The 15,662-nt window shown below is 32.2% G+C and overlaps 1 protein-coding gene and 1 pseudogene across 1 annotated transcript; one reads left to right on the plus strand and one right to left on the minus strand.

Annotated features, from left to right (window-relative positions):
* Positions 1–1,311: 1,311 nt before the first annotated feature.
* LOC145822181 (protein PLASTID MOVEMENT IMPAIRED 2-like) lies at positions 1,312–2,034 on the minus strand (annotated as a pseudogene).
* Positions 2,035–8,644: 6,610 nt separating this feature from the next.
* Positions 8,645–15,445, plus strand: LOC114302183 (triacylglycerol lipase OBL1). The gene is made up of 5 exons (XM_082922014.1): positions 8,645–9,119; positions 10,744–10,943; positions 11,396–11,429; positions 13,847–14,466; positions 14,956–15,445. Exons 1-5 carry the CDS (start codon positions 8,807–8,809, stop codon positions 15,223–15,225), a joined length of 1,437 nt encoding a protein of 478 aa, XP_082778140.1. The 5' UTR covers positions 8,645–8,806; the 3' UTR covers positions 15,226–15,445.
* Positions 15,446–15,662: the final 217 nt, after the last annotated feature.

The raw sequence follows: 15,662 nt of genomic DNA on the forward strand, positions 1-15,662 counted from the left end.
CAAGAGCAAGAGCAGAATCGTATTAACCAAGAGCTTGAGCAAGAGAGAATTCGAATTATGAAAGAGAAAATCCAAGAGCGATTTCGTATTAAACAAGAAAAGATTCGAGCAGAACAATTAAATCAAGATGAGAGAATTATAATGATGGATACAAGTGGTTTGTCTTCAATGTAACAAGAATATTATCTTCACCGTCAAATGGAAATTCTTGAAAGTCAAAGGAGTACTAAATAGTTAGTTTTTATTGGAATATAATTTTTATATGAAAACATTTCATGTTTTTGTTGAACAATGCCATGATTCAGTGCACTTTCTTTGTTAAGTATTGATTTACATTGCTATGAAAATGAATAAATGACTACTTAGGGGCATCTATATTATGGATTATAAGTATCTTGGTGTACCCATGTTTAGAATGTGTATGTTTGTTGTCTAGATAAATAGTTAGTTTTTGTTGGAATATATTTCTATTTTGTTGGTCAGCTTTGCTCAGTTGTGGTGGCTCCTCTAGGTATTTGGTTTAGTGTTATTTTAGGCAAGGGAGTTGAGTCCAGCCCTGTGATCTTCCTTCAATGTTTGGCGAGGCAAACCATTTGGTGAGGCTAGTACTTTGCTCTTGTTACAAAGTGAATGCTAGTTTGATGCTATTTATTGAGTTGAGTGAATGCTGCTATATATTAAGTTGAGTGAATTCTGCTGGAATGCTTGGTTAGGTAGTGGTCTGTTTTTTATTACAACCTTGTGAATTCTGTTTTCTATCCTTTTTAATTGCTTTCAAAGCCTCAATCCATGCCTGAGCTGCTGCAACCTTTCTACCAGCAATTTTTCATTTTTTTGCTCAGCCCTACTCCTAATTAATCATGCAATGATGGAACATTTCAAAACTAATCAGATTTGTTACTAACCCCTGGTTAAAGGAAGTGGTAGCTAGGCCATCAAACATGTTCTGCTAAATAATTGCATGTCAACTCTTACCTTTAGAATCTTAATCCAAGTGAGATGAATCAGTCCAACAGTTTTGTTTGTGAGAGTGGGAGAAAATTTACAAATCTAATTTCAAAATTTTTTAGTATAATATATAAAAGAGTTAGACTCTACGAAATAGGAATGACATCTTAGTCAAAGGTTTAAAACTAGGCAAAATTTGTCCTATATGAGTTGATTGCCCCTGAGGCTAATCAATCCATTGATGTGAACTAAGCTCTATTTTCTGTGAGTACAAGAATATAACAACCCAAACACGAATATGACCTTTTAAGAGCAAAACAATAGTTCTTTATGAAGAACTTCACAAACATTTACAATGAACAATTAATTCAGGAGTACAGAATCACATTTTAGTTTCCTCTCCTTTTTGGCAGCCTCTGCTTCTGTTTTTAATTGTTCGTGTGAAGTATAGATTGGATGCGATTGTTTGAGCTTGTATTTCGGCTACAGATACAGCATCAAGTATACTTTTTGCCCTGAGGAGCTTCGAATTGAGAGTTCGAACATTAACAACATCTGCTTTTTTCTCAACTTGCTTCATTTTATATGTTTCTTCATATAGCCGCTTGAGCGCAGCTTTAATAAAATCCATGAAGGCTGCAAATTGGGAAGCCTCTTCTCAAATCGTTGCCAATTCTTACTTGGTTGCCTCCAATTCTTCCATGACTAATCTTTCATTTCTTTGAAAACTTTTGCCTATTTCCTTAGCAATCTTTAGTTCATTCTCTAACATGTTTTCATTTCTTCCTCTTTTCTTTGAGCTTGAATGACTCCTAACTCTTTCACAGCCTCAACCCGAGCCAATTCTACCATCACTTGTTCTTCATTAACCTCCTCGATCTCTTTTTTAAGCGCTTCTCCAGAGCTTGAATATGATGTCAGTCTTGAATTCAACACTTCAATTTCCTTTTCAGCATGATTTTTCTCTTCCAAAGCAGAAGCCATGTCGACCTTGAGTTTACTCAGTTCTTGCTTTACATATTCCAATTCACTCAGCACTTCTTCATACTGATAATTCTTAATGTTCGCAACAGCCAATTCTCGCATATGTGATTTTGCTTTGAAATTGAATTCTTCGATTCTTGAAGTCAAATCCCAGCAACCACAGCAACAAACAATTCAACAACAACAACAGCAACTCAAGGCAGAATGATCCACCAACCACCACACCAGCAGCAGCATAATCAATATAACAGAGCAAAAAAAACCCAGTAAACAGAACACAACAGCAGCCCAAATCATGTTATGATAGTAGCAACCAACCAGACAGCAGTACCTGTAAGAACAGCATACAACACAGCAAAAATCAGCAAAAAATCCAGCAGCACAGCACACATCAACAGCAAAATCAGCAAAAACTAGAGCAAAAACCCCAGCCGAGCAGCACACAACATCAGAAAAAATTAGTGGTCTGGTCTGTTGGTCTATTTTGTTCTGTTTGATATGTTGGCTAATATTTTGGTCTGTCATGGACTCGGGTGTGATGTACAAACATCCAAGTGTATTTACAAACATTAAACCACATAAACAGCAGCATGATTACATAACTACAAACTTAGGATATTTATTAATGCTATATGTATTAGCTAAATGTTAGAAGAGAAATTTTTTTATATGTAAGTCCTGTAAAAATTCTAAAGTATCCTGAGAGAAAAATTATGTAGTTATTAATGCTTGGAAAATTTCAAATTACAATGAAGGCTAATGAGTTTTCATCATGTGACCATGAAATTTAAAATTACAAGTTGCTATGATTCACTATGTAGTTGCCACAAGTGCTTGACGAGATCCGATTGTAGTTGAGAATGAGTTTCTCTATCTCTAATGCAATGATGGCATCGAATGAATTCCATTAGTTCAGTTGTATGCTCATGTGAAACAGATACATTGGAATTTTCTTCAATTTGTTCATAGTCGTAGTCTTCTGCTTCATTAACATCTCACTCATCCTCAACAATCATGTTATGCAGTATTATGCATGCCTTCATAATGTTCTTTAGTGTTTTACGTTCCCAAGAACGTGCAGGTCCACGTACAATTGCAAATCGTGCTTGAAGAACTCCAAAAGCACGTTCTACATCTTTCCTTGCCGACTCTTGAGTTGCAGCAAAATGCTTTCTCTTATTTCCTTGCAGAGATGGAATTGTTTTAACAAATGTTGACCACTGTGGGTATATACCATCTGCTAGATAGTATCCCATTGTATAATCATTACCATTGATTGAGTAATTGACAGAAGGAATACGCCCTTCAGCAAGCTTGGTAAATACAGAAGATCATTCTAGCACGTTGATGTCATTATGAGACCCCGGTAACCCAAAAAATGCATGTCATATCCAAAGATCATATGATGCTACTGCTTCTAAAATAATTATAGGTTCATGAATATGACCAGAATACATACCTTTCCACGCAGTTGGACAATTCTTCCATTTCCAATGCACACAATCAATGCTCCCCAACATCCCAGGGAATCCTCGACTTTGGCCAATTGTTAGCAATCTAGCAATGTCATTTTTGTTTGGTGATCTCAAATACTCATCAGAAAAAATTGTAACCACCTGTACGGGGAGCAAATATTCCGGCGTGCCCGTATTCCTTTCTTCCGAGCTCCGTCGATATCCGATCACCTGCGAGCAAATAACGGTGAGCTACCCGGCGGTGTGTGGCCGGAAACACCCTCCGACGGTCAAATTAGCACACACCTTAGAGGGAATAGAGAGGAGGGAGAGAGTGTTTGAGTGTAAGAAATTCCTTACAGAGTGTTCGTGTGTCGCGTATGGGGGGCGCAGACAGGCTTATATACCTTCTGTGCCCCATATCCACTCCCTGTCATCTCCTGACACGTGGCTCTGCTATCCCATCTGTCAGCTTAAACCATGCCGTTAATCACCTGCTCTCAACTGCCTGCCAGCATAGCTGGAGCTCGGCAGCCGAGCTGCCCTACCTCGGTCATACCATGCTTCATACCTTAAGCGCCCGACCGGATAACCGAATGAAGGACCGGGCTAGGCGGCATCTCGGCAAAGCTTAGCCCGGGATCCTCCTTTGGTCGGTCTTCTCGCCGGTCAGTCAACTACCTCGGCTGACCGCGCCTTTCCGAGCGCCGGCCTCTCGGTCTGTCTGATCTCGACAATCCTCGGACCGAGCATCCTGGTCTGACCGGTCACTTCCTGGCCGAGCACCTTCTGCACGGTTCGGGGCAGCACATAGTCCAAACTCTGCCCGGCCCAAGTTCTGGTAGCCCATCTCCGGGTGAACAGTCGATCATCTCGGCCCACTGCTCTGCTGGGCCCCCAACCTGTTCGGTTTATACCTCGGCCCAACGCCGGAGCATAAATCACCCTCTCACCACCGCTTTAACAAAATACGGTACATGAGCTTTTAGTGTAGAATGAATACGGAGAAAAAGAGAACGATTCATTCGAAACCTTTTTCGAAATACATTGGGGAGATATATTGGTGATTCCGTAAAATAATCGAGAAAAAGCCTTTGGTGGCCTTGTAAAGTATTACGCCTAATGAACACACGACGCTACTCATCATCAGAGTCAGACTCATTGAGAATCATATTGTATACAGAATTGCGACGCATAGTGAGAAAATAAAGATTTAATGTTAAAGAAAAATGGATGAGGTGGATGAAAATTAAAGAGGAATGATCTTATTTATATTGAAAAAATATGACCATTACAAAAATATCTATTTCAAAAATATAACCGTTGCAAAAATATTCATTTGAAAATATGACCATTCTAGAAGTTTCTATTTAAAAAATATGGTTGTTGCAAAAGTATCCATTTGAAAATATGACTGTTACAAAAGTTTCTATTTGAAAAATATGACCGTTAAGTGTTCATTTGAAAAATATAATTTTTTTGAAAAAATAAATAAATAATAAATAAGGAATATTTAAATTGAATGGAGAAAGAAATGGAGAGCTTGTTGGAGCATGACAAGAAAAATAAGGTTAGCTAAAATAGAAAAGTAGGTTTTTAACTACAATTTGACTAAACATTTAGCTACTTTGATAAAGATGCTCTTACTGCTTGTGCTTGATCCAGCCCCGATAAATGGGCTTTATTTTTAGCCACAGTATATGGGCTTCATTTAACAATAGATGTGGTCAGGTTATTGGGCCTTCAAACAAGTCTACGAAGAGGCCCATTCCTTCGGACTGAGGCTCAGTCTTTTTCAATTTGTAATCCATTGTTTTGGGCTGATTTTCTTTGTTGGTTCTTTATGCTGGTGTTATGGATTTTCTCCATTGGTTTTTATTTTTTAAATTTTTTTATTTTTGATAATTTTTCAATATTTGAATGGGTGTAGATTTACCTCCCCAAAAAAAAACTTATATATACCAATTGGTATATTAATAAGTATATTAACAAATGATATGATATAATTTTAGAAGTTTTAAATATTTGTAATTTGTTTAATAAGTGAGATCAATAATAATATTATAATATATATTAGTAATATATTAATTGATACATGTAATACCAAAAAATAAAAATAAAAATAAAAACAAAAAAAAACTTTACCCGACGTAATATTCGTGAATTTTAGTCTTCACTTTAATGATCTACATGAAACACAAAGACAGCTCATGAGTGACGTGTTGACTTGCATTTCCCATATGTTTGAAAATAGGTTCAACCAATTATTATTTTACTATTGTAAAAACCCATCCCAACCTCCACAAGATTATGCTGCCGACAAGTGAGTTGAAAATAGGAGCTAGTAGCGGATATATTGATCTGTTTAAATTTATCGAATCAAATTGATTTGTCATATTTTGAATAGATGCGTAATAATGAATGGACGGTTGCAGATTAATTTTTTTCAATTCGTTTAGTTTTGGACAGATGACGAATTTGAGATTCATTTGGCCGCAACTAAACTGCCAAACCGCAAGCACCCTTAGTAATTTGTAAGACTTTGTATTTTCAATTTGTTTAGATATTCTATTTATATTTTCAATTGAAAAGAGTTTAAATATTCTATTGAATATATTCTGTTGAAAAAGAGTTTTCAACCTAAATATGTTTTTTGAATTGAAAAAAATAAATTTATTATTTATCTATATTTTTTTATTTTTAAATCTAACTCTAAACATAATAAATAAAAAAGATGATATATGCTGATTGGTTTTTGTTTTCAAAAACAGATATAGATGTAACAATACAGAAACATACAATCTATACTACTGCTCTGTTCATGGTTTGGTTGTTTGAATTATTTTATATTTTAATGACCATATATTGTAATACTTTATATGGATGAAATATGTATTGTAATATGTAGATGAGGCATGCAATGATTGTAATATTTTAAAATTTCAATTTTTTTTTTTTTTTTTGGGATGAAGTATGCAATGAATGTAATATTTTTTAAGTCATTGACTGTAATATTTTTTTTTATTTAGGAAATGTACAAGTTGAATTATGTTGAAAATTTATAAAATTTTAAACTGTCAAACCGATTTGCATCCATCTGTCAATCCGCCAATTAATCCACATCCGCTGGATTGGCAGACAGATGCGGATTGATTTTCTCTAATCCATCAATCTGGCGGATGAATGGCGAATTAGAGGTTCCGTGACTGTAACCGACCCGCGCCCACCTCTAATTGAAACTAAAAAAATATAAATAAATTAATTAATTAAATTAAATAAGTCAATATAACAAAATATTATATTTAAATCATAATTATTTTTCTTTTTTTTTTTGAAAAATAAAAAAAAAGTTCAAAAGTCAAAAAAATTTTAAAAATAAATTCCAAACAAAACTAATTTAGATTGGTTAAATTAACCCAAAAAAAATAAAAAAACAAAAAAGTCAATACCTCCCAAACCAACCTTGTATAGCCTTAACCCTATCTTATCATCAGTATACACCAAGGATCTTCTAGAGTGAAATTTTCATAAAGTTTCCTAGAGTGCTATATTGTGTGATTCAGATTTATTGATAAATCACATCAGAAAAATTGATGTGACTTACCAGTAAATCTCAACCACACAATGTAGCACTGTAGGAAACTTTAGAAAAAAATCACTCTAGAGAATCCTTGCTCAGTATAATAGAGTTTGCGCCATTTAAGGAACCCCACGTAGCCAAGATTTCTTCCTCCAATGGGGAAGCTTAGGGAGGAGACTGCATTTCATGCCACCTAAAGTTTGAGGAGAGAGTAATTTCTATCTGCCTAGAAAAATCTCACCAAGATTTTTAATAAAAATCAAAATGAAATTGGATGCGATGGAAAGGCATAATGAAGTGTTTGAAATTTTTAAAAATAATTTTAGAATTTTTACAATGTATTTTTTTTTTAATATTTTAACTAATTTTTTTAGCCTTTAAATTCACTTATGCTAAGTTTGTTGGGTGGAAAATATTTTCTGGAGAAAATATTTTTCTATGTTTTGTGGTGGTGGTGGTGGTGAAAGGAAGATGAAGGTGGCGGTAATGGCATGGTAGTGGGGCGGTAATGGCATGGTAGTGGGACGGAAATGGCAGTGATAGCAATGGTGATGGTGGTGTGGTAGTGAAGGTGAGGGTAGTAGTGGTAGTGTAGTGACATTGGTAAGACTATAATTCAAAAAACGTTTTTCGTCTTTTAAAAGTGAAAAATATTTTCTGCTCATACAAGTTTGTTTTCTGCTGATCATGAAAAATGTTTTCCGTTGACTTTCATTTTTCGTTATACCAAATACCAAAAAATACATAAAATATTTTCTAAAAAATATTTTTTTTGTCCAAACAAATAGAGCATTAATCTAGATATATTTAAAAATTACAAAATTTGTAAAAAAAAAATTTAAAAAAATAATTACTAAAAATACATAAATTTATTACATTTTTTTTCTGTTTATTAAATTTTTTAAAACATTTTTTTATAAATATTTTATTTTTTAAGTATATGTTGATTAGATGCATTTAAAAAAATTAATTATTTGATTAAAATTTTAAAAACATTTACTTAAAAAAAATCAAAAAATATTTTTGAAAACTCAAAACCAAACACAAGTGCATTATTTTTGGCCTAGTGGTATAGGTTTGGGACTTAGGAGTTTGCTCCTCTCTATGTCTCAAGTTCAAAACCTCTTAGGTGCTATCAATTCTTGTATTGGGCCAGTCCATACAGAGTTTTGCTCTGGCTTTAAATGGGCCCCGCTAGTGGACGGTGGGATTGGTCCTCCAGAGATTAGTCAAGGTGCGCGAAAGCTGACCCGGACACATTGAGTTATCAAAAAAAAAAAAAAAGTGCATTTTATTTTTATTTATGTATAAATGTGCTACTAAAATCCCAGAGGAAACTTGGAAGCACAGGATTAAGTAGAAACCCTTCTAACCATCTCCTCTAAGCTACTTCAAAGTCTTCAACTTAAAGCAACGTTGGATTTTAGATTAGCCTATTGCTAAGTCCAATTTGAACCTACCAACAACAAACATTAACCAGTCATAATTGAATAATTCTATTTTGAGGGCTTAACTAAGCATCCCTATTCCCCGAAGAAAAATAATTTATAAACATGATTTTCATACCCAAAAAATAAATAAATAAATAAAGAAAATTTAAACAAACAAATTCAACCAGAATAACAGCGACATTTAAACACAAAAACTAATATAGAATCAAAAACAAAATAGAATATGAGTGTTTTAATTTAAGATGAGAATATTAAATATATATTTTGTATGCCTTCCTAATATAAATACAAAGAAAAACGAAGCCCATTGTGCAAAATTACATTTGTTGAGACGTTGACATAGAAACTAATCTTCATCTTCATCTTCTTCATTTCATTGCTTCAAAGCCATGGCTTATGAAGCAGATTTCTGTAGAGACTATTTGTTGTTGAAGCCAAAACATGCAAGCTTACTCGATCTTGTTCGCATCTTATTTTCATCTGACATAGAAAATTTGAGAAGGTTTGTGGAGACCCCCAAACTAGCTCATCATCTGAGAGATTCTGAGCCCCGATGGCTTATTTTCATCTCCATCCTTGCCCAGAAACTATTGCTCTACTTCAAAAATCCCATGGCTCGGACAGGGAATGTGCTCGAGCTGTGGCTAAATCTCCTGTCAAGCAATGGAGGGTTTTGCATGCTTCTGTTAAATCTCCTCAAAGGTTAGCTTTTGCTTCTTTTTTTTTTTTCTTCATATTATTGAAACCATATATATGCCCGTAGGAATTAAAGTTTTCAGATGAATGAGTAGTGCATGATGAAAACAAGCATGCGTGCATACTTGTTTGTTTTAATCTAATTTCATGTGTATGGGTAGTACCCAAATGTGCATTAAACTATGAATCTTCTATGAGAAACAACATAATGTCTCTCCCATGGCTTCAAAGAAAATTGCCAAACATTAGAATTTTAGTCATCATAAAAAATGGAGAAAATTGTACAATAAATATATATTAGGTCATTGGCTAAGGCTCCAAATGGGGAGGGCTCACATTTTAAAATATTTTTCTATATATAAATATATATTTTTATATTTGTTTCATCTATATTTTTCTATATTTAAAATGTTTTTGTTTCATCTATATTACCTCTAAATAAAAATTGCTTTTTTTTTTTTCACAATTATATTATAACAATAAGTGAAGACAGTTTTCAATCAAAGAAGGGCCCATAATGGATGAGCATCACAAAACCCTGATTGGGATTGGGTTCTCTCGCTGTTAGGCCTCCGTGGGCCGACCACGGAGGCCATATCGATAATTCAAACCATACAATATGTAGAATTCATCGAATACTTCATCTCTATAAAAAATTCACGTTGATCGGATATCGATTGTCACTTAATAAGATTACATTTCTGTTAACAATTTTTTTAAAAAATTATATTTACCGTTGATAGAAATGTAATCTGATCAAGGGACAATCGATATCCGATCAACGTGATTTTTTATAAAAATAAAATACTAGATGAGTTCTACACATTAAATAGTCTAAATTATTGATACTAGTTTCGTGGTGAACCCATAGAGACCCGACAATTCTCTCCGGTCCGATTTGAACCGGAAAAAAGCCTCTCCCTTTTCAATACAATACTAAATATTGCTCTCTCTTCCCAGTCAAACTATGTCTTTTGAAAGATATGTTAAAAAAAATATAAAAAAATAAAAAAAAAAACTTGATTATAACAGTATAGTTAATAATCTTGCATCCCAAAAAAAAAAAAAATTAAAAAGACGTAAAACATGTATAAATATTTAGTGAAAATAATATTTTAAAATCAAAAGACCTCACATTAAAAATTCTACTTAGAAGAGGGTTGGGCTGCCCATAGTTAGAGCTAGAGTTAAAAATAAATTTTTAAACCTCACCATCTCTCCAATAATGAAAATATTATATACGTTAAACAAAAATAAATAAGGTGATTATGGGTATATCTCTTATGCTAAATATCTACAGAAATTGTGTTGTTTTACGCATGTAAGTAGAAAACAAACTTGTCCAAATAAACACTACAAAACCTTCTTTGAAGTTCCACAGTTCAAAATCTGAGACAGTTTGATGGTGGAGAAACTAAGAATACTTTTCTTTCTTCTACCTGACATATATATGTATTTGACTCATTTATAAAGGAGAGGCATTACAATTAGAACTTTTAAATGAGTTAATAATTAACAATTTTACAAACAAAAACATATGTACACACGAAAATAGTAGTGATTAATTTGTTTAGTTGATGGTAGCAGTTGATGATGATGATGAGGTTGTTGTGTTTTGATTATCGTGTAGGATCGGTGGTGAAGCCGCCAGGTAGGTCATCGGCAACGTTCACATCAGTGTTGGCAAATCTGGACGCACGTGTGGAATTAGACAAAAGCATCACTACTAATGAAAGCAGCAAGTATGGTGCATCACTTTCTATCATGGCTTCTAAATTGTCCTATGAGAATGAAGCCTTTGTCCAAACCATAGTCACCGATCACTGGAAGGTAATTTTCACCAACTCCACCACAATATAATAAATATTAACGGGTGACACATGTAATATATGTACAATTTAAATAATTAACAATAAAAAAATTTAATATTATAATATATATATTATTTAAGTAATAAATATGTTCTTAATAAAATTTAAAGTCTTGAGTTCAAAATTTACTTACGCTATGTATAATAAGTTTTTGAGGAAAAAAAAGTTTCACTAAATCAATTTAGACCTTTACTTTAATAATAGTATAAATAAATATATAAAATGCTATGCGATAGCATTGTATTCAGCATGATATCGTGTAAGTACAATTCTGCCAACGTTAGCATGCCAAATAATTTTTTTTTTAAATTAAAAATAAAAAAAATTAAATAATATATAAATAAAAAAAAATTATACAGAATAATGTGACCGTCTCTTCAAAATGATGAACAATTGGCTTCTTTTTGGCAGATGGAATTCTTGGGGTTCTTCAACTTCTGGAATGGTAAGAAGTTTTGTCTTAAATTTGTAGTGTAATAAATTATGGAGTAATGTTAAGGATCATAAAAAAAAATATCATAAAATGCATCATAAAGATTTTTTATTTATTGATTAGTGTGTGGTATTTTATTACATGTGTAATCCAAAGGTAGAGAATCTTTCATGATCATCTTCATGATATTTTTTTTATGATCCCTAGCATTATTCTAAATTATGTATGTGCCCAACATTTTAACAGCATCCTTTCATTAATTACATCTTCTCATGTGAACTAGTTGCATAGGTAAGATGCTTATAATCTCTTGTCTTTGATTTATTCTATATTAATTGATGGAAGCAGCCGAGTATATATCAAGTGACAACTTGGATTAAAATCCAACAATACTTAATTTACTTTTTAAATATATTTGTCAACTAATTGAACTAGCTTTGCGGATCACATTTCTGTACTCTCAATTAAGAGGTCACCGAACAGATTATTGTAAAGCTAAAGCTCAAGTATTTTTTTAAAATATTTATTTCCTTTTTATTATATGTACACAATAGGGCCACCTGAACGATCAAGTTGTTCATCTTAAATCATTTATGTAAAAAAATTAAATTGATCAAATATTAATATTTCACATAATGGGATTACAAAATCATGCAAACAAATAATAATAATAATTAAGTATGGTTTTGAAAGTGAATCATCTATTTTTGTATATGTCTTTGTGATCCGATGATATGGCTATCAATATTTGATCAACTTAATTTTTTTCATGGATGATTTACTATGCAAGTGCTATAAAATGAACAATTCAAATTACCAAATTGCACTCACTACAAAAAAATTAAGGTTTTAGAGACTAAAATTTAGAAATAAAATTATTTTTTAGAGACCAAATAATTTTATTACGAAAAGTATCATTATATTTTTAGTAACAAAAATTAGACATTAGTAATGAATTATTATATTTTTTGGACCAAATTTTTTGTTTCAAAAAATAAATTATTTTGAAACCAAATTATTTTGTTTCTAAAAGTCTATTTATTAGTGACATTTTCAAAATTTTATTTTTAGAAGCTTTATTTTTTACTTTTCAGGACGATCTTTTAACGATTATTCTCATGACGATGAAAATTGATCCCTAAATGCCTTTCGTAACAAAATTTTCACATTTAAAAGTTAAAATATTTAGTTTCTAAAATTTTTATATAGGCTTCGTTTGAGAAGTGAGTTGACTTTTTGACTTTTTTTACTATTTTAGCCTGGGCTAAAAAGCTTGGTTTGGAAAGGACTTTTTAACTTTTTTAACTTTTTTTGTGAGAGAAGAGTGTAATGATTATAAATTAGATGTGATATTTTATTTATTGTGACTAAAATAACCTATTTTATCTTTTGTAACTATTTTAACCAAAAAACTCAAAAAACCTCTTCCCAAATAGAGGCACATTGTAATGACTAAGAGTCACCAACATAAAGTAAATGGACCGTCAAACCCATGAGAGAAGCCCTACTCATTGAATTAATGTTGTCATTATTGAAGTTTTCTGACATAGGCAATTGTTGAATTTATAATATATAAAAAATTTGTTTATATATTTTTAAATAATCTCTGATTAAAATAAAAGGGAGGACATTAAGATTATGTTTTTTTGAAAATCATGTGCTGGACCGTCCGAATCTGGGGTTAAAGATTAAAATTTTTCAATATATAATTTAATAGATGATGCGACTTTCAAAATCTCATCTCAAAAGAAGATCACTTAAATTATGTTTTGGATATCTTGCTAACTAACAACCAAAACATCAGTTATCAAAAAGATAAGTACATTATAAAAATAAAAAATATATATATGTATATATATATATTATACATCTTAAATATTTTATCAAATTTTTCACATGAGTAAGACTTATACCAATCTACATGTGCGTGTCTCACACCCATGTGAAAAATTTAGTAAAATATTTGATAAAATATTTAGAATTTCTAGCATAACTTTAAAAAAAATTATGAAGATGCTAAATAAATAGCCCAAACCAACATAATATATAGACATGGTGTAGTAGATCACTTGCTCCACCAATTTTTTGGAAAATCATATTTTTATCTATAATTTTCAAAATCTTAGTAAGAAAATTTCAAAATTTTGTATATAATTTCATTACGAATTCGCCTCTACTAGATAAAAAAATTTGATTCCCCTCTTAATTATGACCATACAACCACTTTTCAACAAGTGTTTGTCACATTTCAATTTTGACAATTTATTTGTCTTGAATCATACTACTCATCACTCCTAATTATGCTATCAATTTATTTTTTTTTTTGTATTTACATATTAAAATTGATATTTGTCAATAAAGAGTTATTGGGGGTACATATAGGTGAAAAATAACTTGTTATAATCCAATTTTATTTATTTATTTTGCAGATTATGAAGAGCAAATCTCAACACAAGCCATGATGTTCAACGACACAACCTCTAACCTTGACCTAATTATGGTCGCATTCAGAGGCACAGAGCCATTCGATGCGGATAAATGGCGGACAGATGTTGACTTCTCATGGTTTGACCTTCATGATGTGGGTAAGATACACGGTGGCTTTATGAAAGCTCTAGGCCTACAAAAGAAAACAGGCTGGCCCAAAGAGATAGATATGGGCCCTGGCCAACCATCATTTGCATACTACACAATTAGACAAAAGCTCAAAGACATATTAATGGACAAGAAATATGAGAAAACAAAGTTTATAGTGACCGGACATAGTTTGGGAGGGGCATTAGCAATTCTGTTTGTGGCAGTGCTAGTGTTACATGAGGAGGCATGGTTGTTGGAGAGGTTGGATGGGGTGTACACTTTTGGGCAGCCTAGGGTTGGGGATGAACAATTTGGAGAGTTCATGAAGGAGAAATTGAGGGTTTATGATGTGAAATATTTGAGGTATGTTTATTGCAATGATATGGTGCCTAGATTACCATATGACAACAACATTTTCTTGTATAAGCACTTTGGGCCTTGTCTATACTTCACCAGCTGCTATAAAGGCAAGGTTAGTCATCTCTCTTTCTTTCTTTGTTTTTTTTTTTTTTTTTTTGGGTGGACTTTTTTTAAATTTTTTATTTTTACTTATTTTGTTCGTCTAATTGTATAGACCTGAAAATGTATATTCTTAAATAAGGTTTTTTTTAGAGTACACTTAAAAAAAATTACCAAAAAAATCAATTTCAAACCACCTACTATTTTGAGCCTGGTCCACTAGTGTTTTTATTTACACATATCCAAACCAATAGTTAATGGGATATCCATACCCATAGTTAATGGGCCTTCAAAAAAAGATGGAATAGAAAAAGAAAATGACAAAAAAGAAAAAAAAAATATGAGGGAAAAAGTGTATAAAGATCAACTCACATTGCCGACTAAAGTGATTCTTAACCAGCCAAGAAAACCCTGTCCCAAAAAAACTCAGACTAAATTAATTCTCTATCTCGAGAATTTTGATTGAGAGTCAGACTAACACATTACATTGGGTAATATCCAGGTAGTAGAGGAGGAACCAAACAAGAACTACTTCTCACTGTTGTGGGCAATACCTATGTTCTTGAATGCAGTGATGGAGATGATTAGGGGTTTCATCATCCCATACATAAAGGGAACAGTCTATAAAGAAGGCTGGCTTTTGAGGTTGCTTAGGCTAATCGGGTTCGCGATTCCTGGATTTTCTGCTCATTTTCCTCAAGATTATGTCAATTCCACTCGATTGGGATATGTCCAAGAACTAGAACCTGAACTGGATTGTAAAGATGACTAGTTGCAACATCCTGATCTATTCATTTGTATTGCATCAAATATCTAATAATTTCATTCAAAATTGTTTGTTCCAATAATCTACATACACACACACATACATATATGTATGTATATGTGTGTGTTACCAATTGGCACATTTTGTTTTGATAGTGTAATATTTTTATGTGGGTCTCTCGCATCATAGGAGAGATTTGGTAACAAATTTGGTAGATTATTTGGAAGTGTCTTATTATATGTCATATTTTGGTTACATCATTTGACAAAAATATATTCAATTTATTTTAAACCTTGTAAATTAATAATTTAAAAAATTTTAATTATAAAACTAATTTATCAGTGATAATAAATGGGCCCATACCTACTTACTCAATCAACCTCACAATAACACATTGGATTTTCATCTTCTCTATTTCATAAATAGAACGAAAATCTCTATTT

This window comes from Camellia sinensis, chromosome 3 (genome assembly GCF_055761805.1).
Source record: "Camellia sinensis isolate YWXY chromosome 3, ASM5576180v1, whole genome shotgun sequence".
NCBI lineage: Eukaryota > Viridiplantae > Streptophyta > Magnoliopsida > Ericales > Theaceae > Camellia > Camellia sinensis.